This window comes from Pantherophis guttatus, chromosome 4 (genome assembly GCF_059756535.1).
Source record: "Pantherophis guttatus breed Tessera chromosome 4, ASM5975653v1, whole genome shotgun sequence".
In the NCBI taxonomy this organism is placed as follows: domain Eukaryota; kingdom Metazoa; phylum Chordata; class Lepidosauria; order Squamata; family Colubridae; genus Pantherophis; species Pantherophis guttatus.
In genome coordinates this window covers 27,458,524-27,485,373 of record NC_142066.1, presented here as the reverse complement: position 1 = coordinate 27,485,373, position 26,850 = coordinate 27,458,524, and the positions used below count along the sequence as shown (strand labels likewise).

At 42.0% G+C, this 26,850-nt stretch overlaps 1 protein-coding gene across 2 annotated transcripts in view; it reads left to right on the top strand.

Annotated features, from left to right (window-relative positions):
- The first annotated feature begins 4,996 nt into the window (after window positions 1-4,996).
- The window catches only part of LOC148113939 (sacsin-like), a 35,759-nt gene continuing 13,905 nt past the window's right edge, over window positions 4,997-26,850 (top strand). The window contains exons 1-6 of one of the 2 annotated variants that reach the window (XM_087891819.1): window positions 4,997-5,160; window positions 5,949-5,978; window positions 8,383-8,470; window positions 16,544-16,655; window positions 23,702-23,848; window positions 25,342-26,797. In XM_087891819.1, coding sequence (XP_087747945.1) covers window positions 5,956-5,978; window positions 8,383-8,470; window positions 16,544-16,655; window positions 23,702-23,848; window positions 25,342-26,797 — 1,826 coding nt within the window. In that variant the 5' untranslated portion in view covers window positions 4,997-5,160; window positions 5,949-5,955. Of the gene's footprint in view, window positions 5,161-5,289; window positions 5,382-5,948; window positions 5,979-8,382; window positions 8,471-16,543; window positions 16,656-23,701; window positions 23,849-25,341; window positions 26,798-26,850 lie in introns of those variants that run through there. The other variant, XM_087891820.1, reaches the window with a different exon arrangement.

Below are 26,850 nucleotides of genomic sequence, written 5' to 3'. Positions count from 1 at the left end.
TTTAAATCGGATTTTTTTAAATAAAATGCTTTTTGAGGAAAATATATTACCATCCAAAGGTTATTCCATCATGAAATAAAGATTAGTTTTTTAATTATGTAGAATAAGGCTGTATATGTTTAATTTTTTTGGTAAATAAATTCCATTAATCCATTCACAATATCATGCTCTTCCAGAGGTTTTTGTAAGATTATTGGCCAGTTTCTCTGCCTATAAGATATTATCACAGATGCTTGGTTTACTTTTGCAGTTCTCAAAACTGAATTTGACTCAGCAGAGATCACATGCCTCTTCTTCACAGCAAAAATGTTATAACATGAACAGAGTTGAGAAAAAGACCTTAATCCTATTGTTCTACAAACCTATGAATACAGAATGAAACCCTTCAGTGCTAAGTTTCAAGAAGTTCAATGAATAGAATAGAAACAATATTTTTCTGATTGTTTGGAGTGGAATAAATCTGCACAAGAAGAAAGTGAAACTAAGTGTGAGGAGGAAGGGGCAAGCAGACAAGCAGTACAAAATGAAAGTGAAACTTTCTGAGCACAATACTGCACAGCCACAGACAGACAAGTCTTTGGATCTTTTTGTGTGTATGACCTGAGGTTTATCACATTCTTTCCTTGGAGGAAAAAACCTATAATGGCAGCAGGCCGTAAAAGAGACCCAGTTTGGCAATATTTTAATGAAGTTCCTTTACCTATCGGTAAGGCAGGCATGCGTGCAAACTGCAAACACTGCAACAAAGAAATGCAAGGCCTGGTGGCCCGAATGAGGCAACATCATGAGAAGTGCTGTGATGAAGATGACCAAAGAAACACATTTGAACAGGCAGGATCTTCAGGTTGGTAAACATTTTTATTGAATCATATTTCTAAAGACTGCCTTGAACTGTCATGTTTGAGCAAAATTATATTTCTTATTATTACTGCATGTTACTGTCATTTGGTACAGTTATGAAGAAAAGCAAATATTCCTTTTGGGGCAGTGCTGTGTACAATAAGCAGAAATTGTATAAACAATAAAATAACAGCATTGACTTTTTTGTTTAGGGGAATTCATGGATTCTGGAAACTATCCACCTTCAAGATCACCATCCTCCTGTTCTACAGTTTCAGAGTTATCCATCCAGGATAGTGCTTCATTAGCATCATCATCATCAGACATCCACAGCCACATATCACTATCACCTAAAAGAAAGAAAAAATCCTTCCCTCCTGGAACCACCATAGACAAGTTTGTGATAAAAACTAGCAGATTAGAAAAAGAGTTAATTGATGAAAAAATTGCCCAGTTTGTTTATGCAACGAACTCTTCTTTCTGTCTGAGTGAGAACCCACATTTCATTAATATGGTTCAGTCACTGAGACCAGGATACAGTCCACCCAGCAGAGCAGATGTTGCAGGAAAACTGCTGGATAAAGTGTATGACAGAGAAATGGAGCAATGTGCAACAGCTCTGGAGGGTAGAATTGTTAACCTAAGTATTGATGGGTGGAGTAATGTCCACAATGATCCTATTGTATGTGCTTGCATATACAATTGATACAATTGATATTAAAGTCTTCCTTGCACAAACAGTTGATACATCAGGAAATGCACACACAGCAGAATACTTACAAGAAGTGGCAGTAAAAGCTATAATAACATGTGAACAAAAATTCAAATGTCTAGTACGCAGTTTGGTCACAGATAATGCTGCAAACGTATCCAAGATGAGAAGAAATTTAGAAGAGCAGGAAGGGAATACAAAGCTAATAACATATGGTTGCAGTGCTCATTTGCTGCACCTCTTAGCCAAAGACTTAAGTGTTCCAGAAATAAAGACTAATGTTGTTGAATTGCTAAATACTTCCGTAACAATCATTTTGCTGCAGCAGCTCTGAAAAGGATGGGTGGCACCAATCTAACGCTCCCACAAGATGTTAGATGGAACTCTGTGGTGGACTGTTTTGAGCAGTATATCAAGAACTGGCCTATTCTGATGACAGTTTGTGAAGAAAATCGAGATAAAATAGATGGCACTGTCACGGCCAAAATCTTCAACATTGGGCTTAAGAGAAATGTTGAACATATGCTGAGCATCCTGAAACCCATCTCTGAAGCTTTAAACAAAATACAGAAAAATTGCTGTTTTATTGCTGATGCTGTTGAAATTTGGAAGGAACTGAGTGAACACTTAAAAACAGAACTACACATGGACAGAATTAAATTACAAGCATTAAAAAAACAAATGGGACAAGTACTGTCTCCAGCTCATTGTTTGGCAAATATTGTCAATATCCAGTATCAGGGTCAAAACTTAAGTGCTGAGGAAGAGGAGTTAGCTAAGACATGGGTATCCAGCAATCATCCATCTGTAATGCCAACTATAATAAACTTCAAAGCTAAGGGGGAACCATTCAAGAAATATATGCTTGCTGAAGATATTTTAAAGAAAGTCACACCAGTGAACTGGTGGAAGTCACTTAAGCACTTGGATTTAGAGACTGTTCAAGTAATGATTTCACTTTTAACAGCAGTAGCTTCTTCTGCAGGCGTTGAAAGAATATTCTCTTCCTTTGGACTCGTTCATTCTAAATTGATAAATCGTTTGGGACCCGATAAAGCAGGAAAGCTTGTTTTTCTTTTCCAGATTATGAACAAAGGAGATGAAGATGACGAGTGAGCTACAGAGGACAGTATTTAAGTTTTTCATGTGTAGGCTGGGCTGACAGTCTAAGTTTCTTAATATATATATATATATTGTTTAGCCAAATTAGTTAACAAACATGGATGTTTGTTTAAGCAAATAACATATGCTGTAATGTTATTGTTTCAGTTGAATAAATCTATTTAAATTGTTATTATTAAGGTAATGATTATTTTTCTCCTTCTTAAGTACAACAGAAAAGTTGTCCAAATATGAATGATTAACCTTTTAAACTGGGGATAAAAAAACTAATATGAAAAGTTGTTATTCTAAAAATCTTCATCTACTTGCATATTAAAGTTATACCAGCAAGAATTAGTCTTTATGTAGAAAACTATGATTTAAATCAAGCCTTTCTGACTAGTGATTTAAATCGTGATTTAAATCAGTTTGATTTAAATCAAATCCACCCTGCCTGGTTGGCTAATGAAACATCTGCAAAAAAACCAACCAACCTCAGACAGCATCAAGGACCTCACAGTTTAACTTTGAGCTACAGATACTCTTAATGAAAACAATATTACAAAACTTTGGAAAAGATGGATTTATGTAATTGAAAGGTTCTTCACACCTCCCCTGGACTCTCTGCATCTCTTAAAAAGAGGTAGACCTCCCCTTTAGAAAACCCTGTTCTAAATGTTCAAATATCAAATGTCAATACAAGGTCCTCAACTTACAATCACAATTGAGACCAGAATTTCTCAATCAAATTCTGAGGAAGTTAAGTGAGTCACGCCCAGTTTTACAATCTTTTTCGCCATGGTTGTTAAATGAATTACTGTGGTTGTTAAGTGAATTGTACAATCATTAAGTGAATGCAGCTTCCCCCTTGATTTCACTTGTCAGAAGCAGACTGGGAAGGTCACATATGATGATCACATGACCCCCAGGATGCTGCAACCATCATAAATACATGCTGGTTGCCTAGCATCCAAATTTTGATCATGTGACAGTGGGAAAGCTGCAATGGTTTTAAATGCGAGAACTGGTTTTAAGTCACTTCTTTCAGTGCTGTTTTAGCTTTGAACAATTGCAAAATGGGTGGTTGTAGGTCGAGGACTATTCTATCCTGTAGTTCCAAAGTGCGTGGGAAGACATTACTTTAATTTAGGATAGACATGAAGAGCTCCTTTCTAGAAGTGAGGAAGTTATGGGGCTCAAGATAAAAATTCTGGAGAATTTCTGGAGATTCTCCATGGCCAATGGAGAATCCCCCTCCATTGGCCATGCTGCTGGAGCTGCTAGGACCTGTAGCTCTGGAACAACTTCAACTTCCCATTCCTGCAATCCAATCAGCCTTATGCATCCAAGCAATAGCACTTAGACTTATATACCGCTTCATAGTGCTTCACAGCCTTCTCTAAGCAGTTTACGTATTGTCAGCATATTGCCCCCACCAACATCAGTTCTCTTTTTTTTACCAAACTCAGAAGGATGAAAGGATGAGCCAACCTTGAGCCGGTGAGACTCAAACTACCTTTCAGAATAAATTATTTTATTTTTATTTATTAAATTTGTTTGCTACCCATCTCACTGCAATGCAATTCTTTTCATCTTTTCCAAAAGTTTTACCTTTAGCATGTTGTGTGAATGCAAAATGTATTATCTCGCAGAGCCATTCCGAACCTAGCTAATGCCCACCAATCAAGATGTTTCAGCCATAGACAGATATGGCTTTTAGGTCAGGTCAAGATAAACCTCAACACTCGTTATTTTAGGACGCTTCTGTATGTGTTATCCCAGCAGAAAGTCTCCTCTTGAATAGGATGGCACTTTGGGGCTTGCAATGCTTTACATGGGATTCAAAATTATTTTACTACCGGTTCTGTGGGCGTGGCTTGGTGGGCGTGGTGTGGCTTGGTGGGCGTGGCTTAGTGGGCTTAGCAGGGGAAGAATACTGTAAAATCTCCATTCCCTCCCCACTCCAGAGGAAGGTTACTGCAAAATCCCCATTTTCTCCCCATCAGCTGGGACTGGGGAGACAGAGAATAGATGGGGGGGGCAGTCAGAGGAGGTCGGTTCTCCGACTCAAAATTTCTGCTACCGGTTCTCCAGAACTGGTCAGAACCTGTTGAATACCACCTCTGCAGTAATTACTTAGAATAACTCCCACTTAACGTCCCTGAAGGTTACACCTTGAGTAAAGAAGCCGGAGGTCCTCTGCTCTGAGTAGTGCGCTCAGTCCCCCGCACTTTCCCCCTCAATAAAACAAAGACTTCCCCTTTGGAAGGGGAAGCTTCGCTCTTATTTGTGTTTCCATTCTCTTCCACCGCCAGGATCACTTTCGGTTTCCATTTCTCCAGCAGGAAAGGTTGAAAGTTATTAAAGGGCTTGCAGGCATCTCCGCTGCCCACACTCTGCTGATTGGGCGGAGAAGCGTCGGCGAGCCGCTTGGATCTTTTCCTGTTCAGAAGCGACGGAGCATCACTGAATTACCTAATAGCCTGAAGACCGGGAGTGGCGTGCAGGTAGTGATGGGGAGCAGCGTGCCAGGTTTCGGGGGAGAGGTAAAGAGAAAAGGGGCTAGAACGGTTCAAGAAAGCCGGACAGGATCCAAACCAGCTCTCTAATCCCATCTCCCCTCAACATTATTAGTTCAATCTCCGAATCGCGCGACCGGAATAGTTGGGAGCATCGCTTCGGGCAGAAACTTGCACAGATCTTTATAGATTCTTTTAATTTCTAGAAGGTAATCACTAAAAAAAAAAAAAAAGCCAATTAGGAAAAAAACCCTACAATAAATAGCCTTGCCATAGCGAGGCGAAGAGGGTCTGTATATAAATAATTTTTGTGCCACCGTTCGAAGTTTTGGCAGCGTAGGGATCCCAACTTGCTGGATTTGAAAAATGCAGTTTGGGAGAGGAGGGGATTGTCATGGACAGGATCTAGTGCGATGGATCAGACTCTGGCTTTCTGAATCACGTGCCTAATCGCGAATGAGTTGATTCAAGGGTTTGGTATCCAAGTTTCGTTTTTAATCAATAAATGTCAGCGGGTTAATGGCCTTAAAACTGTTTTGAAAGACCAGCTTTGATTTGAGATAGAAATAGGAAGATATGTTCAATGTGGAAATGGATTCCTCCTCTCAAATGGTTTCCAGCTTTCCTAAAAATTGACTTGTTCCAGATTAGCTGGGTGGGGAAGGATCAGATCTGTTGGATTCGCTCTAGAATTAATTTGCATTCAGTTCAAATTAACTGGTGTGATTATGTTATGTGTGTATTTCATTTTATATATTTTCCTCTTGTTCCTGCAGGTTGAAGATGTCTCAAAAGGAGAGAAAAAAGTAAGGAAGTATATGTATGTATGTCTTGTGTGTGTGTGTTTGTATGTGTGTGAGAGAGAGAGAGTGTGAGAGAAGGCAGAAGGATTATGGCTGGGAATTGTGAAAATGGAAATCCCAGATACATGGGAGTGAGTGTAATGTAATGGTTGAAACATTAGCATATGTTTACATGTATGCACAGATTGTGGGTGTGTATGCATAGAGAGTTGCATATCAATTTCCAAGGGAAACATGAATGTGACATTATATTCCCATATAGAAGATTTTGTGTGATGTACATGCGCTCGCACCTCCTTAGGAAGGCTAGGAGGAGGGAGACCCAGGTCCCAGCCTACCCTCAGCACAAGAACTAACCTGGTATAATGAAATAGTTGGACTAGGAGCAAGAAGAGCTCCAAGTTCTAATCTTCCCTCAGCTCATTAGGTAAATTTGGGACAAGGTCTCTTAGCTCAGCCCAGAAAAAAAGTAGGTATTATGCATGGATGAGCCACTCTGGTGTAATGCTTAAGGTACCCGGCTAGAAACTGGGAGACCGTGAATTCTAGTCTTGCCTTAAGCACAAAGCCAGTTGGGTGACTTTGGATCAGTTTCTCTCTCTCAGACCTAGCAAGAAAAAGACAAGGGCAGATCACTTCTGAAAAACTTTGCCAAGAGAACTGCAGCGATTAGGCAGAAACTGACTTCATAGCGTAGGAGTACACAAACACAAAACCCTGTGTGTAGATGTAAACACACACAAAAAAGAAGAAGAAAAGACTTACTGTATCTTTGCAACATTGGGAAATATTGTGTACTTCCCCCCAGAGCCTTCCCGTTGCTGCAATAGGGTGGCCCAAATTTTCTTCTATATTTTTCTCTTTATTTTTATCTAAATTCTGTAAGGATCTTAAAAGTCCCCCAGAGTTTTTTGGGGGAGGGGGCAATGGTTACACCCCCAAAGTAGGTAGAATCAGAACATAACATAAATTTGATTCTAAATAACAATACATGGATATATATTTTATTAATGTTTCTAGCCTGCTTTTCACTACCAGCAATTTTAGATGAGACTTTGAACAGAGTTAACACCATTCTTTCTAGTGAATTTAAGAGAGCTACCTCAGATCTAGTGGTTAAGACACTAGGCTAGAAAGCAGGAGACTGAGTTCAAGTCCTGCCTTAAGCCATGAAAGCCAGCTGGATAACTTTGGGTCAGTTTCTCTCTCAACTGAACCCACCTCACAGGGTTGTTGTTGTTGTGGGGAAAGTAGGAGAAGGAATGTGTTGGATATGTTTGACACCTTGAAATATTTGCAAAAATAATAAAGGTGGGTTACAAATAAAATGTGGTAAAAGAATTTTGGATCTCATAGAGATGCAGCACCTCTGTTGCTATTCCTTAAAGCAACCGAATTCTATGACCCTAAAAAGTGGAATCTGTTGCTTTAAGGAAACCACTCATTGAACTTGACTTGATGTTTAAAGTGAAACAACTTTTTTTTCTGGCTGTTTTAAAGAAGAGAACAGAGGTTAACTGCTCCTATAGCATTCAAAGTACTTTTTTTTCAGAGTATATCCAGCTATAATAACTAATATTATCTTCTTCCATCCAATTAAATATTATAATTTGGCAATATTTTTGGATGGCCACTGGATCACGCCCAAGGCTTATGGGGGATCAGACTAAGTTGTCCCACTGATCACAGCTCTATTTTATCAATATCAAATTTAGAGATGGCCCATCTCACTCTCGGACCTTTTGTTCTAAATTTAGAATCACCTTGTGAGGATTCTAAGAGAAATGGGGCCTGAGATGGGCTAAATGTAGCCAGAATATGGTTTGTTAACGGCTTAATGCGTTGCATGAATGCAACCATATGAACCAGAGCTGACTATTTTAAATATTCGTGGTAAACCCTGCCTGCCATGCAATGAAGCAAACTGTTTATTGATGGAGCCAATAATTCAAAATTTAAATCTAATGGTTATTCCTTGTCTGGTTTTAATCATGAATTATCTTTGCTTGCTCGAATAATTTTATGGGGCGTTGTATTTGTTACAGGTAGTTTTCAACTTAATGACTACAATTGGGACCAGAATTTTTATTACTGCGCAAGGCAGTTGTTAAATGATTCATACCCAATTTTTTGACTTTTTTTGCCACAGTTGCTAAGCAAAACACAGCAGTTGTTAAGTGATTATGCCTTGATTAAGCAAATCTGCCTTCCTCAGTTGCCTTTGTTTGTTGGAAATTATTGTTCCTACTGTAGTCCTTCTGCAGGGCCACAAACTCCTATGCTGGCTTTAGATAGATGGAGTAGCTACACATTGTATTTGGACAGGCATTGCTAGAAGTTGGCTATTAGTAGGTCCATATGCCATGGACTTTCCAAACGCTGTATCTAAAGTTTGTGTCTCTTTCAGGAAGGGCTTTCGGCAGAAACCGCCACCTATCCTCAAATATTTACAGGGTATCCTTCGCAAATACCCAGATGGAGGGCAGATATTAAAGGTGGGTTTGTGAAGAATTAAGCACTAAATTTTTTGTCTTTGGAAATATTGACAGAGAAGTAGACTCCAGCTGCTTTGTTTGTCCATTCATTCATTCCATCACATTTATATAACTTCTCATCTCATAAATGCAATTCAATGTATCCTTGAACTATTTTTGATTTGTTTTGGTTAATTGGATGGTTAAATGCACATATATGCATGTAAAGATAAGCGCAATATTGCATTTTGATGCAAAAGAACATGCTTCCTAATTTTAGAATATTCCACAATTTATTTGTCAGCAATATCTAAAGAGCCATTTTGTTTTCCACATGAAAGAAAAGTAAGGAAAATTATCCTTTATGTGTATAATTTATTTAATAATATTGCTGAAAAATTCAAGCTATGGTAAGCCTTTCTGGGTAATTTGGGACTTAGTGAATATAATTATGTCTGTTGATCTATGTATTATTTCAACTTACCTTATAAAATTGGAAACTATTGAAGGAATGACTAGAATTAAAATACACATGAAAGGGGGGCATAATTATACATTCAGTTTACAGTGGGAATTTTTGGATTTTGGAACTGTTATACTATCCATGCTAAGGGAAATGTTGACAGCTGCAGTTCCCATCCACATGTAGGTCAACAGGTTAGGGAAGTTTGATGTTTTGGGGACAGAAGCCATTTGGGTTAGGTATATTTTCGTATACCTATTTCATTTAGTCATATAATAATGTATAGGTAGACCCTACTTACTGACTGTCTCATTCCTTAGAAGTGCTGAAAAATAACTTTACAACCAGTGACCACTTTTACAATCTTGCAGCAGTTTCATTCAGGGGTGGGGTCTAAAATATCTTACTACCGGTTCTGTAGGCGTGGCTTATTTTGTGGGCGTGGCTTGTGGGGGGTTAATATGACTGGATGGGTGTGACTAACTTTTTTTTTTTAAACTTTTAAAAGCATTTTTTCTACAACCTTAGAAAAATGGTTGCAGAAAAAATGCTTTTAGAAGCCTCTGACGATCAGGCAAGTCAGCTGGGATTGCCAGAGGATCTTAAAGGCATTTTTTCCCTGCAACCTTCGGCCAAAGAGGTTGTAGAAAAAATGCTTTTAAAAACCTCTGAGATCCCAGCTGAGCCGTGCGATCATCAGAGCCTTTTTTTTTAACTTTTAAAAGCATTTTTTCAGCCAAAGAGGTTGTAAAAAAAAATGCTTTTAAAAGTAAAAAAAGAAAATAGCCTCTGATGAGCTAGGCGGGGTAAGTGAGCAGCAACCGGGCCGGGGACCGGTTCAGGGGTGTGGCCAGCTAATGTTATTACCGGTTCACCGAACTACTAAATTTTTTTTTTTATTGAAAAAGTTTTACAGATACAAATGTTCCCATTCCCCCCCCCTTTCCCTCCCTAACCCGCCCCTCCTCCCATGACTTCCCCAAGGTGAAATCCATCCACATTATATTATATCATACTTTACCACCCTTCTATTCTACCCCCTATATACTATACATTTCTACACAATATTCAGCTAAAAGCTATCTAGTACTTCCTAGTTTGGTATTTATTCTGCACATAATCTATCCATTTCTTCCACTCCCATGCATAGGTCTCTTGAGTCCGGTCTTTTAAGTATGCTGCTATCTTCGCCATTTCTGAAAAATTGGCCATCTTCAAAAGTCCCTTCTTCAATTGTAGGCATAACATCCTTTTTCCAATATTGACCAATCAGTAACCTAGCTGCTGTCACCATATACAGTATCAGTTTTGTTTCACCCACTGAAAAGCCCTTAACTATACCCAATAAAAACAATTGAGGAGAAAATTGGAGTTTTTTCTTCAAAAAAGTTTGCATAACCCACCAAATTTTTATCCAGAAAGCCTTCACTTTCTTGCAGGTCCACCATATATGATAATATGTAGCATCTAAGCAATCACATCTCCAACATTTTGGTTGAACATTAGGATACATACACGACAATTTCTTAGGATCTAAATGCCACCTATAAAACATTTTGTAAAAATTTTCCCTCAAGTTCTGTGACTGTGTAAATTTAACATTCTGAACCCATATTTTTTCCCACGTTTCCATCATAACTGGTTCTGCAAAATTTTGCGCCCATTTTATCATACAATCTTTAACCAATTCATTTTCTGAGTCTCTTTCTAACAAAACATTATAAACCCTCTTAATATGCATTGGGCTTTTCTCTTTTATCTGTCTAACCAATTCTTCATGCAACATTAATCCAATTTTTTGATCTTCTCTCCATCTCAGTTGAAGTTGATTATACTGTAACCAAGTTAAATTAATCCCTTCTTCCAACAGTATGTTTAATGTCTTTAGTTGCCATCTGCCCCCATCACTAAAAAGTACTTCTTTATATAACCCCCCCCCAAGTGACTTTATATTTATATTCCGTATAATATGACCAAGATCCAACCACAACGGTATTTTATAATCCCATTTGAGCCGGTGCTTCTTCCATACTCTCATCAAGGAGTTTCTAAGCATATGGCTGTTGAATACTTTATCCACTTTATTTTCATAGAATAAATATGCATGCCAACCAAGTTCAAGATCATAACTCTCTATATTCAATATTCCAGTCTTTGTCCTTCCAAACCAATCACTTGCTTGTGTCAACGCTGCTGCTTCATAATACAATCGCAGGTTTGGGAGTTTAAGACCACCCCTTTCACGAACATCTTGCATAATTTTCAATTTCACTCTTGGCTTTTTCTCATTCCAAACAAACTTATTCACTCCTTTTTGCCATTCCATCAACTGTTTGTCACTTTTAAGCACCGGAATCATTTGAAACAAAAATAAAAATCTAGGTAGAACATTCATTTTAACTGCTGCTATTCTTCCAAGTAGAGACAGCTGCAGTTTTTTCCAGGTTTCCATATCCTTTTGTACCTTTCTCCACAACACCTCATAATTGTTTTGGAACAGTTTTATATTTGAATCTGCAACTTGAACTCCTAGATATCTCAACTTTGGTACTATTTCAAAGCCTTCCTTCCTTTCCAGTTCCTTCTTTTGATCAACTGTCATATTTTTAACTATCATCTTGGGTTTTTTTTGATTCAATCTAAATCCTGTTACCATACCATATTCTTCTATAATGTCTTTCATCTGAATTATTGATTCCATCGGCCGTGTTAGGGTAACAACAAGATCATCTGCAAATGCCCTTGTTCTGTAATCCTCTTGCCTTATAACTATTCCCTTCAAAGTGCTCGAGTCCCGTATTGTGTTCAACAAGACTTCTAGAGTTAGAATAAACAACAACGGGAATAACGGACAACCTTGCCTTGTGCCTTTTTCTATACTGAAATTCGTAGTTAAACTTCCATTAATAATAATTTGTGCTGTTTGCTCTTGATAAATTGCTGAAACCGCCTGCACGAACTGATCCCCAAAGTCCATCTTTCTTAAAGTCTTTAATAGAAAATTCCAGTTCACTCGATCAAAGGCCTTCTCCGCATCCAAAAACACCAGCACTGCAGAGATCTGTTTATTCTTCTCAAGATATTCCAATAAATCTATAATTTGCCTCACATTATCCTTCATGTATCTGCCTTCTATAAATCCTGCTTGATCATGATGAATCACCTCTTGAATAACTGGCATTAATCTGTTGGCTAATACTTTTGCAAAAATTTTATAATCCGTATTGAGGAAAGATATTGGTCTAAAATTTTCCGGTTTTGTAGAACCTGCAACCTTCCTCTTTCGGTATCAAAGAAACAAAAGCTGCTTTCCATGAAGGGGGTATTTTACCCCCTTGTTGTATGCTACAAAATAAGTCTTTAAGATGTTCAATCATTTCTGCTTGTAGAGTTTTATAATACACCGCAGTTAAACCATCTGTTCCTGTAGCTTTAGCTGTTTTCAGTTGTTTAATAGCGACAATAATCTCCTCAGCTGTTATTGGTAGACTCGTTCTTTCCTTTTGATCACTAGAAATTTTTATAACTCTCCTTTCTTCTAGATATTTATTTATAAGTTCATTCTGTATATCATCATTGGCATATAGTTTGGTATAATAATCTAAGAAGGCTTCTTTGATTAGTCTTTGTTGAAACACTTCCTTCCCTCCATACTCAATACTACCAATAGTCTGAGTACTCTGCTGCTTCCTCAGTGTGTAAGCCAACCACCTGCCCGGTTTATTAGCGTTGCAAAATGTATTATGTTTCGCAAATTGTAAATTAGTTGCTCCTTGTTCCGCTGTGAGCATTTGAAATTGATCTTTCAAAAGTTTTATAATTCCTTGTAATTTTTCATCTGTTGGATTTTTTATGAGTAACTGTTCTTTTTTCTTTATCTCCCCTTCCAGTTCTAATCTTTTTCTTTGTCGATCTGATTTATGTTTAGAATTCATATAGATCAGTACCCCCCGCATATACGCCTTGCTCACGTCCCAAACAATTTCAATAGGGGTACCCTTGTTCAAATTCATTTCAAAAAATTCCTTCATTTGTTTTTTAAGTTTATTTACATTCTTTTCATATCTAAACAAGTTTTCATTTACTCTCCAAGATCTTCTCTCATTCTTTCCCATTTCTATTTCTATCCATACTGGGCTATGGTCAGATAAAGTCCTTGGAAATATCTTTGTTTTCTTTGTTTTTAAAAGTAAGTCAACCGTAAGTAGAATAAAATCAATCCTAGAGAAGGATCTATGTCTATCTGAAAAAAAAGTAAAGTCCAATTCTTTTGGGTTATGCACTCTCCATATATCTTTCAGTTCCAAATCTTCTTTCATATCAAAAAAGATCTGTGGTAATTTAACACATGACTTTGCCAAACTCTTTTTATCTTTTTTAGAATCTATTACTCCATTCCAATCTCCCATAAGTAAGATAGATCTATAGTCCCATTGTAATATTTTAGAGTACAATATTTTATAAAAAATTTCTTGTTGCTGATTAGGAGCATAAATTCCAATCACCAAAATTGGACCATTATCTGTAGAAAGTTCAATTGCTATATATCTTCCACAATCATCTGCTTCTAAAATTTTTGCTGGCAATCTTTTATTTATATAAATCATTACACCATTCTTTTTCTCCAAATTTGAGGCTGTAAACTGTGCTCCTAATCTAGGATTTATCAAATATTTTTGATCTTGTGTTCTAATATGAGTTTCTTGTAAGCAAATAACATCATTATTAAATTGTCTCAGATAATGAAATATCTTCCTTCTTTTCTGTGGTGAATTCAGTCCATTCACATTCCAAGATAAAAACTTAATTGTCATTTGTAGTCTCCTGAAGCGTTAAGAGCATTTGCTGAAGTTTCTGTTCTAAACTAATAGTCTTCGGCTTAGCTCCTCCCATAGCTTCGGATTTTTGTGCTTTACCATTGACTCCCTGCTTGTCTTGTGGTGGCTTAGACCTCTGCTGTTGTTGTTTCTCTAGAATTTGTTTATAAGCTGCTCGAGTTATACGCTGGTCTTTAGCATTGTGCAACATCAGGTCGAGATCCGCTGCCACTTCTCTTGTATTTTTAGGTGTTCCACTTATAGCCTCTAGGGGAAGATCTAGCAACGGTTCATCTAAAAAGCCCCCTGTTGCTCCTTGAGTTTCCATTGCCTCCACCTCCATCTGTTTCCGCTGCTCTTCAAGCTCTTGTTCAAATTGCTTCTCTTTCTCACCCTCCACTATACCTAACACTGAGGATGTATGTGGAGATGCTGCACCAGTTTTGAGAACATTGAAATAAAATTCTTCTGCTTTTTCAACAGTATTTAATCGATATCTCTCTCCTTGATACCTCAATATTATGCCAACTGGAGCATCCCATCTAAATGGAATTTGTTGTTTCTTTAATTCAGTCACCAAAAATCCAAAATCCCTTCTATCTCTTAGCATCTTAGGTGGCAGCTCCTTGTAGATCCCAATCTCCCTTCCATCCACTTGAACAGTAGAAACAAAAGACTTTTGTAAGATATCATTTCTTATTCTTCTATCTGTAAAATAGATCACCACATCTCTAGGCAATTGCCTTTGCCTTGCCACCCAAGAATTCACTCTATAGACCTTGTCAATCTTGCACAAAATCTCCTCAGGGTCAACCTTTAGCATCACAGCCAGGGCATCAACACAAACCCTTCTCAAATCCTCTCTATTGTTCTCTTTTATTCTTCTCAGTCTTACAGCAAACTCCATGAATCTAAATTGCATCATTGTCACTTCATTTTCAATCCTTTGCGTTTTATTATCAACATTAGAAATTTTATAATCAGCTTCCTTCATTTTAGATTCAACTTCTGAACTAAGTTCTTCCACTTTTTTATCAATCTGGACAACTGCTTCTGACAAGCCAGTCACAACGGTCAGTATGTCACGCTTCATCTTGTCATATTTTTCTTGAACCACCTCCTTTATTTCCTGTTGAGATTTTTCAAATTTCTGGTCCAAAACTTCATTTTGATTCAACAGAGCCGCAGCAATAAATTCCTTCAAATCTTTAAAACCAGTCTCCTGTGCTTGGCTCTGAGTCTGCAAACTTAAGGACTGCTCTTGTGGCTTGTGAGTGGGGGAAAACCCCCCCCTGCAGCTTTGGCTGGCTTTGTCTGCTTTGAAGCCATTCTGCCACGCAGACTGATTCTTTCTAAGAAGGAAGTCCTCCCTCCCTTTTCACCACAGAATCCTTTCAGAAATTCCCCCAGCTTTAGTCAAGTCTCAAGGGAGAAGGAACAGATCAAAATCACTTTAAAAACAACTTTTCCCTTTTCTTCTAGCCAGTGCTGTTACTTTTAGATACTTTGTAACGTATTAAACACTCAGGCAAATCCACTTTCGCTTTCAGCTTTCCCTATCGCTGAAGCCGGACGCCATTTTAGCAAACTTTTTTACTTTTTCTCAGTTCTTAAATTCATTCACAGGGCTAATAGAAATACTTGCCGTTTGAATTTCAAGTCCAGATTCCACCCTGTTTATTTTTGGTAATTCTCTTGGCTTTCGCTAGTTATGTTGGTCGCGTCATCTGGCTCTGCTAAATGCAGAGTTGTCCCCGGAGTCCGGAGCCTCGGCGAGCTGGATACGGAGCCTCACCCTCCCCAGAAGCAAAAAAGATAGTCTGGGGATTTCGCAGGGGGCTCTACCTTGTCTCGCTGGCTCTCCTCCCAATTCCTCAGGATCGTGGAGCTTTTCAAGCCGCCTCTCAGCTGTAGAGGCGGCTCTTTACGGGCGGCGGGGCTGGCGGTCTTGAAGAGACCATCTAGCGACGGCGGCAGCACCAACCGGAAGTCCGAACTACTAAAAATTTTTACTACCGGTCCTTGCGAACCGGGAGTAACCCACCAGTGGTTTCATTTACATGATCATCAGCATAGTCAGTATACATTGTGCTGTGTCTTATCTGGTTTTCTTTCTCCTCCTTGGGAATTGGAGAGGAAGGGATTACAAGAGAGTAAGATGATACATGAAGAGTACGTAGGGCTGCCGTCAGCCAAACAGTGTCGGCTGGCGACCCCTAGGGGGAGAGCCTTCTCTGTGGGGGCACCTACCGTCTGGAATGAGCTCCCCCCAGAGATACGGAGGATCCCGGATCTGCGCACCTTCCGCCGCTCTGTGAAGACCTTTTTATTCCATCAGGCGGGCTTGGCCTAATCTCTTCCCTTTTTTAAATATGTAAATTTTAATCTGTTTTTAAATTATTGGGGTGTTTTAATCTGTCTGGGCCAAAATGATTTAATTTGATTTTATCTGGTTTTTAAATTTTTTGTATCTATGTATTTTATTGTTTGGCTGTTCACTGCCCTGAGTCCTTCGGGAGTAGGGTGGTATACAAATAAACTAAACTAAACTAAACTAAACTAAACATTTAGTCTCTTGTGTTTATCACAGTGAGGAACTCTGGTAGATTAAAACTGAAGGAGATGGAAAGATGAAGCCTAAAACCTTGGAAAGGAAATCTCAGGGAAATCCCAAGACCTTTGGGAGAGAGTCATGGGGGGACAAGTAGCATTTCATCTCAGATGAGTTTTAAAGGATGGTGTATTCGTAAAGGCACAGCTTAATATTTACCGGCTACCTGAATATGTTCTCTGCTTTTCTGCTGCTTCTCAAAGGAGCTGATCCAGAATGCGGATGATGCAGTTGCTGAAGAGGTGATTTTACTCTATGATGAACGGAGTTTTGGAACACAAAGCCTTTTCTCTGATGGGCTGGCAAGCACCCAAGGTATTGAGCAGAAGATATGGAGGACTAGAAGCTGTTCACCTTAACCCAGAAATAATTCCGGCTGTCAAGGGTGGGTGGGTGGGCGGATCCTGATGGAGGAGATCTGTACTGTGTGGTTTGGGATGCAGACTTCCTGCCACAAAGACCTGTGACCCATATTTGACTGATAGAAGGAAAACTGGATATATTATAGCACAAGGAGATTGCACAGGTAGTCCTCAACTTACGACCATAGTTGAGCCTAAAATTTATGTCGCTAAGCCCCTTTTTATGACTTGTCTTGCCACGGTTGTTAAGTGAATCATTGCAGTTCTTAAGTTAATAACCTGGTTGTTAAGTGATCCTTGCGTCCCCACTGACTTTGCTTATCAGAAAGTTGCAAAAGGGTGATTCACATGATCCGGGGACACTGCAAGTGTCATAAATATTAGTCAGTTGCTAAGTGGCCAAATCTTGGACACGTGACCATAAGGATGCTGCAATGGTCATAAGTGTGAAAAATGGTCATCAGTCACTTTTTTCAGTCACGTAACTTTGAACAGTCACTAAATGAACTGTTGTAAATCGAGGACTACTCATTGTTAAGGGATTTAAGGAATGGTTTTCCATTTCTATTAGATGTACATTGGACAATAGGGGACCCCGCACTTTGCAGGCAGCAGGGCTCATTACCCCATTTAATTTGATGCTAATTAATTAATTTTTTAAAAGCCTCATATTTTAGAGATAGTTCTCGACTTACGACCACAGCTGAGCCCAAAAAATCTGTTACTAAGCGAGAACGCTGTTACATGAGTTTTGCCCCATTTTACCACCTGTCTTGCCACAGATGTTAGGCGAAGCACTGCAGTTGTTAAGTTAGTAACGGGGTTGTTAAGTGAATCTTGCTTCCCCATTGACTTTGCTTGTCAGAAGGCCACAAAAGTGGATCACATGATCCCGGGACGCTGCACCGTCATAAATATGAACCAGTTGCCAAGGATCTGAATTTTGATCATGTGACCATGCTGTAATGATTATAGGTGTGAAAAATGGTCATGAGACACTTTTTTCAGTGCTGTTGTAATTTTGAACAGTCACTAAATGAAAAGTTATAAGTCAAGGACTACCTGTATGAGCTCTTACAAGAGAATGTTGAAAATAAACTGGATTTTTGGGGTGATTTCTAGCAGGTTCCTCATGGACATCCTAATTTAAGACACCTATGTGTACAGAAATCACCCTGACTATGCTCCACGCCACCTTTTGAGTTAGTCTTCATTGGACATTCTCTCTCTCTCTCTCTCTCTCTCTCTTTCTCTCTCTCCTTTCCCCCCCCAGAAGTCACTTGCTATTGATTCCTTAACTAGCTGACCAGACTGGCTGTACTGATAACCCACATCTGAATAACTTGGGTGACGCTTAGATCAATAGCAATAGTACTTAGACTTATATACCGCTTCACAATGCTTTAAAGCCCTCTCTAAGCGATTTACAGAGTCAGCATATGGTCCCCAACGATCTGGGTCCTCATTTTACTCACCTCGGAAGGATGGAAGGCTGAGTCAACCATGAGCAGAGGTGGTGCAATGGTTAGAGTGCAATACTGTAGGCTATTTCAGCTGACTGCTAGCTGTAGTTCAGCAGTTCAAATCTCACCGGCTCATGGATTATTCAGCTTTCCATCCTTCCAAGGTGGGTAAAATGAGGACCCAGATTGTTGGGGGCAAAATGCTGACTCTGTAAACCAGTGGTGGGTTGCCCCCGGTTCGGACCGGTTCGCAAGAACTGATAGTAAAACCGGCAGGAGGCCCCGCCCACCACCCCGGATATTGTCATCAGTGATCTGTGCATGTTCAGAAGCAAGGCGCGTGTGCTCGCTTCGCTTGCGCACGTGCAATCCCATTGCGAACCAGTAGCAAAGGTAAGTAGAACCCACCTCTGCTGCAAACTGCTTAGAGAGGCTATAAAGCCCTGTGAAGTGGTATATAAGTATATAAGCCTGGTGACATTCGAACTGCCAAACTGCAGTCGGCCAGCAGTCAGCAGGAGTATTTATTTATTTATTTATTTATTTATTTATTTGTTTAAATTTCTATACCGCCCTTCTCCAATAGGACTCAGGGCGGTGCACAGCCTAAGTAAAAACAAAACATACAAAATTTAAAAAACAGTATTAAAATAATTAGATATTCTGGCCGTAAATTAAAACAACCCAATTTAAAACCAATTTAAAATTTAGCTCAAGCCAGCCCAGCTAGTTGAAATAAATAAGTTTTCAGGGCCCGACGAAAAATCCGGAGGTCTGTTATTATACGTAACTCCGGGGGAAGGTTATTCCAGAGGGTGGGCGCCGTCACAGAGAAGGCTCTCCCCCTGGGGGTCGCCAGCCGACATTGTCTGGCGGACGGCACCCTGAGGAGGCCCACTCTGTGCGAGCGTACTGGCCGGTGGGAGGCTATTGGTGGCAGTAGGCGGTCTCGTAAGTACCCCGGCCCTAAGCCATGGAGCGCTTTAAAGGTGGTCACCAACACCTTGAAGCGCACCCGGAAGACTACCGGGAGCCAGTGCAGCTCGCGCAGGAGAGGTGTCACATGGGAGCGCCTCGTCGCCCCCATAATCCCCCGCGCGGCTGCATTCTGGACCAGCTGGAGCCTCCGGGTGCACCCCAGGGGGAGCCCCATGTAGAGAGCGTTGCAGTAGTCCAGGCGGGAAGTGACTAGTGCCTGAGTGACTGTGCGTAGAGAGTCCCGATCTAGAAAGGGGCGCAACTGGCGTATCAGGCGAACCTGATAAAAAGCCCCCCTGGCCACGGCCGTCAAATGGTCTTCTAAAGACAGCCGTGCGTCCAGGAGGACGCCCAAGTTGCGAGCCCTCTCCGTGGGGGCGAGTGATTCGCCCCCAATAGCCAGCGATGGCGTCAGCTGGCTATATCGGGACGCTGGAAGCCACAGCCACTCGGTCTTGGAGGGGTTGAGTCGGAGCCTGTTTCTCCCCATCCAGGCCCGCACGGCCTCCAGGCACTGGGACATCACTTCAAGGGCATCGTTGGGGTGGCCTGGGGTGGAGATGTACAGCTGGGTGTCATCAGCGTACTGATGGAACTCCACCCCGAAGCCACGGATGATCTCACCCAGTGGCTTTACATAAATGTTGAACAGAAGGGGCGAGAGGACCGACCCTTGTGGCACCCCACAAGCAAGGTGCCTCGGGGTCGACCGCTGCCCCCCCGTCAACACAGATTGCGACCGGTCAGAGAGGTAGGAGGAGAACCACCGCAGAACGGTGCCCCCCACCCCCAACCCCGCCAACCGGTGCAACATGTAGCCTGCAGTACTGCACTCTAACCACTGCACCGCCTTAGTTCTTAGGATCAAACCGTACATTCAGCTTGTAATATCGAGATCACATTTTACCAACATTTGTTTACCAATGGCTGTTTTTTTAGGTGCAATTTTTTTTGTTTTGGGCCCCTCCACTTGCGGCCTTGGTGGCAATCAAGATGTTTCCATGTTGCTTTTGGCAGACAAGCAAGTTGTTTTCCATGTCAAGTGATGATGACATTTCCAACCCATATTCTGCCTATGCACTGAAGCCAAGTAGAGTTCTCTCCTCAAATGGAGAAAGGAGGAGGGAGGGAGGGGAGTTACAGGTAGTCCTCGACTTATGACCACAACTGAGGCCAAAATGTCTGTTGCTAAGTGAAACATTTGTTAAGTGATTTTGCCCCTTTTTAAAACCTTTCTTGCCCCAGTTGTTAAGTGAATCACCATAGTTGTTCAGTTAGTCAAACTGTTATTAAGTGAATCTGGCTTCCCCATTGACTTTGCTTGTCACAAGGTCTCAAAAGGGGATCACGTGACCCCCGGGACACTGCAACCGTCATAAACATGAGTCAATTGCCAAGTGTCTGACTTTTGATCACATGACTCTGGGGATGCTACAATGGTCAAAAGTATGATAACTGGTCAAGCTGCTTTTTTCGGGCTGTTATAACTTTGAAATAAATGAATGGTTGTAAGCAGTGGTGGGATTCAGCCGTTTCTGGCGAATCGGTAGTTAAATTACTGGCTGGCCCCATCCCTCCCTGCCCCGCATCTTCCAAGAGTCCATTTTGTCTCCCAATTTTAAAATACGAGCTTTGCCTGACGAGTTAGACCAATCCGTATCTCAGAATTGGCAGCAGGACTCAATTCAGTCAGAAAACGTAACTTTTCACACAGAACTCAGATTTGCAAAAGAAACACATATTCATGTTCTCCACGGTCTGAAAAGCCCCCAAAACACATTCAGTTTTCAAATCCGAGCTTTCCCTGAGGAGTTAGACAAGGCCTACTAGGCCCAAAACGGGCTACAGGGGGGAGCGGTGCCCCCCCCGCAGCTAATTTTCACTCCCAGGCGGCTGCAGGGAGGCCTACTAGGCCCAAAACGGGGCAGGGGGTGGTCCCCCCAACATCCTGTTTTTGCTCCCAGGGGGGTGCAGGAAGCCCAGTGCTGCCTGTTACACCCCCTGGCCATGCCCACCATGGCCACGCCCACTCAGCTAGTCATTAGGGCAGGGAATCAGTTTTTAAATTATTTGAATCCCACCACTGGTTGTAAGTCAAGGACTACCTGTACCTCATTTGATATCAATTCCTGGCCACAGAAGACTGTGGATCATCTGTTAGTTTATGATTTCAGGAAGTTGGTATTAATTTATTTTATTTTATTATTATTAGTTTGATTTATATGCCACCCTTCTCCGGAGACTCAGGGCGGCTTACAATGCTTTTAAGCAATAGCCTTCATACTTTTGAATATACCTGCTTAGTAGGGCTTTTGCCCCCCCCCCCTAAGCGGTGTTCTTTTTTATACAAAGTCAGCTTATTGCCCCCACAAACCAGGTCCTCATTTTACCTACCTCGGAAGGATGGAAGGCTGAGTCAACCTTGAGCCTGGTGATAATTGAACTCGCAGTAATTGCAGGCAGCTGGCAGCTAAATACTACTTTAACAGTAGTATTTAGATACTACTAAGATTAGAGGTCTACCAGAATGGAATCATTTTTCGCTTGCTTCTCATGCCGCTTATGGTCAGTTTCCCATTCCCACAATGCCATAGCTCCCTGGGATCAGAGAAATAGCCACGATAGAGCCATTCTCCCTTCTTGGGAGAGGAAAAAAAGGGGGGGGAAGCAGGGGGGGCTAGTGCCAGTTCTTCCAGCACCAAATAGACCATCTCCCCACCTCCAGTATAGAGGTTGATGTAATGGAATGCAAGGGTGACCTTGGGGAAGAGAAGGAAAGAGAGGATGACTAGGATACCATCAGACAAGATGGTCGGGAGCCCTCAGTGGCTTAACGGTTACAGAAGGAAACTGAGGAAGGACCTGACTTAATAGATCAAGCAGTTAAAAATGGCAGGTGGGAAGATTGTGCTTTCAGACGCCTTACAATTAGGTAGACTTCATTCATCTAGTTCTATTTCCTGTCTGGTTTTACTTGGGAGTCCTGGCAGGAGCTGAAGAGATGCTGTTTCCTTTCCAGGAGATTACAGGTCTGCAGTAGGTAACCCCACAAAATTGCTGGCCCCCACACTTCAGCCAAATGCAGGACTTCTATTAGCATGCCCTGCAGCTTGAATTGGAAGGCAAGGCCATCAGAGTGCTTCTGGGGGCAAGGGAAGGAAAAACGGGCCGTGCGGAGCTCCTGGGAGGCTTTTGGGCACCTCATTTATGGCTGGCAGAGTGCTTGTGAGGGTGAGGGAAGGAAAAACGACCGTGCGGAACTCCTGGGAGGCATTTGTGCACCTTGTTTATGGCCGGCAGAGTGCTTGTGGGGACAGGGGAGGGAAAACGGGCCCAGGAGTCATCCGAGGGACCCGTTTTTGGCCTTCCCACCCCTAGAAACACTCTGCCGGCCAATAAAGGGATGCACTTTTCGCTCAGGAAAGATCTTGAAGATTTATCAGGGACTTCAGTCCACCATTGCTCCGCTGAGGGGGTGAAAGCCGAAGGGTCCCAATGGGAGAGGCTGCGCCTGCCACGTAATTACGCATTACTTCCAAGAGTTGTGCTTAGTTCCTGGTACCTGCGTGCTTTCCATTTGTCCTGGGTGAAGCAGAGCAGAAGCAGAAAGGGGTGGGAAGCCTGAGAGCACGCAGAGTCCCAGAGCGGGACTCTCAACTGGCGGACGGACTTGCACGAAAGTGGCGTATCCCCTAGTCCTAGGCTGGATGCGGGGCCAGAGGCAGAGGGGATGACGAGCAGGGGGCCCTCAGGGAAAAGCGCCACCATGGCACTAAGCAGGATTGTTGGAATAGATGCATAATTATGCGGCAGGTACAACCTCTCCGTTGGGATCCTTCAGCTTTTCCCCCCTCAGTGGAGCGATAGTCGTAAATCTTTTGAGTTTATAATCTCGAGTTTAGTGAGATTTGAACTGCTAAATTGCAGGCAGCCGGCAGTCAGCAGAAGTAGCCTGCAATACTGCATTCTAACCTCTGTGCCACCAGGGCTCTTAAGAGGGAGGTTTCTTACTCCAGGAGCTGATGTAGTTCGGGGTGGGGGTGTGGGTGGGTGGAACCTTGACTGAATGACAGTTTATGTTCTTCTATGATTGGTTAAAGGGAACATTGACTGGCCTATTGGAATTCCCTGCAGACATGCAGCATTCAGAGGTTGGCGGAAATGAAGAAGAGGAGTACATGGGGTAGAGGGGCCGGAAAGCGGCAAAAGTGGGCTGGGAAAATGACCTTTGGAGGTGGGATACTTCAAGGAATAAACTCCCTTTACTTGTCTCAGCTTCTGCCAACCTAGCAGTTCAAAAGCACACAGAAAATGCAAGTAAATAAATAGGGACCACTTTTGGTGGGAAGGTAACAGCGTTCCATGAGCCTTTGGCATTTAGTCATGCCGGCCACATGACCATCTTCGGACAGCGCTGGCTCTTCAGCTTTGAAACAGAGATGAGCACTGCCCCCTAGAGTCAGGAACGACTAGCACATACGTGCGAGGGGAACCCTTACCTTTTAATCGCTTACGTTAACAAAGGAGTTTGTTTAAGTCCACATTTTTTCTCTCTTAGGACCTGCACTTCTGGCTTACAATAATGGCATTTTCACTGAGGATGACTGGGAGGGGATCAAAAGTCCTGGCATCAGTCATAAGGAAGATGATCCATCTACTGTTGGTAGATTCGGCTTAGGCTTCAATTCTGTCTACCATATTACTGGTGAGTAGCTCTGTGTGGCTTGATTTAGGGAAGAGCAAATTTCAAAACCGACAGACATTTCTGAAAACATTCCTTGGGCATAGTTTTTCCTTTGACCGCCATTGCCAAAATTCTGAAATGATTTGAGAAAATGGAGTTCTGTGCTTGCTTTGTACACATGAAATCCAGAAAGTCACATCCCCAGTATTTTAGATAAGGGAGGAGATTTTTGTCAAAAGTATCCTCTAATATTTAGCTTCACACATTGCCTTAACCATAAGTTAAAACCAAACAAATCACACTTTGCTGCCTGATTTATCAACTATGGCTTATCATTTATTGATTTGTGCAAATCCAGCCAATTGTAGCTTTCTGTGAATGTAATACCTGTGGTTTAGTGCAATAAGGTTTGTATAGGGCACTAAGCCTTAATGTGATTTGGCAGGTTTGATTTAGCCTGAAGGAATGGCTGTTAGAACCTAATGTGATATGTGGGCATCCAGTAAAGCGAAGACACTCTTAAACAGTGTTGCTCAACTTTGACAAATTTAAAATGTCCGGATTTCAAAACTCCCAGAATTCTGGGAGTTGAAGTCCACACATCTTAAAATTGCCAAGGTTGAGAAACACAGCTGTAGAATGTGTAGCTAGTCTATGGAGATTCTCAGTCATCCAGGTCATGGTTTTCCCAAAGGTGCTTTTTCAAGATGCAACTGGACTTTGTGGTTTTTCTTTGAAGATGTTTCGTTTCTCATCCAAGAAGAGAACTGAAGGAGCTTCTGGGATGAGAAGCAAAATGTCTTCAAAGAAAAAGCAGAAAGTCCAGTTGCCGCTTGGAAAACACATTTGGGACCAGGCTGAAGAATGAGATTGAAGTCTGCTGAATGCATTTGCTCTTTACTTAGCAACAATCCAATGATGGTTGATCTTTACCATTCCCTGCCATTTTCAGCTTTGTTTTGCACAACTTTGTCCCATTGCAATCGCTTGACTGTTCTTGGGGTACATTGCCCGATTATGTGGTCTACAACATTAATATTTCCTGGCGGTCCAAGTATTGATTGGGTTACAACATTGTTAAGGTCTAAGGCACCAGCCGTCTGGAATGAGCTGCCCCTAGAGCTCCGTCTTAGCCCCGACCTGCGTACTTTTCGCCGCGCCCTTAAGACCCTCCTGTTCCAGCAAGCCAGACTGGCCTAATAAGAATTTTATTATGGGTGTATGTGTTTTAAATCTGCGGGCCAATTTTTATATATTGATTTTAATTTGGTTTTAAATTTTATAAATCTATGTGTTTTAATATGGCTGTACACCGCCCTGAGTCCTTCGGGAGAAGGGCGGTATAGAAATCTAATAAACTTAAACTTAAACTTAAACTTAAACTTAAGATAAAGTAAGGCAGTGACTACTACTGACTAACAGGGACTGAAATAAGAAATAAGGAAAGTAATTGAAGTAGGAGTGTCCGTGAAGTTAACTTGTGAAGTTAAATTTCTCTCCTTCTCATCCTTCAGATTTTCCATCAATTCTCTCTGGTGAGTTTTTGGGAGTGCTGGACACCCAGCAAACGGCATTAGAGGAAGGAGGTCAGCTGTGGAGTATAGAGGAATGGGAGGAGGCATCTGATCAATTCCAGCCATTCTGGGCAACACTGGAATCCCTTGGGAAACCTTGCCCAGCAGTCAAGGGCTACTTCCCTGGCACCCTCTTTCGCTTCCCTATTAGGCAGAGCCCTTCCAAGATCTCAGACAACATCTACAGTCCACAACGGGTGCAGGAACTTCTGCGCTCGTTCTTAAATGATGCCCCCATTAGCTTGCTGTTTCTCAGGAACATCCAGAAACTGACCCTGGCCTTCGTTGGGTCCGATGGTGCCATCTGTGAGCTGCTAAAGGCTGATATCTCAACTCGTCCATATTGTGAGTCAAATGCTATTCAAGACGTGACCAAACCAACCAAAGCGTCTCCGAACCATGGGAGCAATAGAAGTATCTCGGAAATATTGGCTGATTATAGTCTTGGCACCACATTGGAGACCAGTGCCTGCATCAAAACACTTGCTTTACAAGGTACTGGGGTTGCTAAAGCCGCCAGCTGTGAGTGGCTCATACTGTCGGCAGAAGCAAAAGAAGTTGCCCTCCCAGGATTGTGGGACCTGGCTGAGAAGGTGAGATCCAGACCAGCATTATCCTTGGCCTACTGTTTGCAAGACAGATGCGCTGGGCGCCTTAGCTGCGTCTTGCCTCTCCCAGCCACTGAGGAAAACGTCACTGGATTGCCACTGCACATCAGTGCTCCCTTTCAACTCACCGACGACAGGAGGCATGTGCAATGGTCTGAGGAGGGGTCCCAGGCGCGGGGGGCTGAGGGCCGCTGGAACCACATACTGATGGAAGAGATACTGCCTGTTGCTTATTGCCAAATGGTTGTGCTGGCCTCCTCCTGTCCTGGGGACCCATATGGGGCATGGCCAGACCCAACTCATAGCCAACAACTCCGGTACAAGCCTTTAGTAACTGAAATATGCCAGAGGTTAAGGAACATGAAACTCTTGGTGAGGGTCGGAGAGGGGGACTCTCACTTGCTCCATCCTTCTGAAGCCATCCTTTTGCCAAAGCCCGTCTTGGATAAGCCTATAGGTATGGTGCTGGAGAAGGCCCTCCTTTTGGCAGGATCACCGCTGGCAGCTGCCCCTCCTCATGTGCGTCAAGCCTTGGTATTGGGTGCAAAAGATGGGAGAGTAGTGCAGGAGGCCACAGCCAAGTTTGCGAGAGGGGCTCTGCAACATGCTGCCAAACTCTGGAATTGCCTCACAGAGTCTGAGAAAAGGTTGTTACTGGAATATTTGGTTGAAGATGGATGTTACCTGGAACTGAAGGATCTGCCTCTACTTCCAACAGCCAATGGGCACTACACCTGCTTTGGAGATGCTGGAGAGATTGTATTTGTTGAGAACCCTGACTTTCCCAGGTGAGCAGCCTTCCTCCATTCCACCCACCCCCAATAGTCAAATTTTGTTTTCC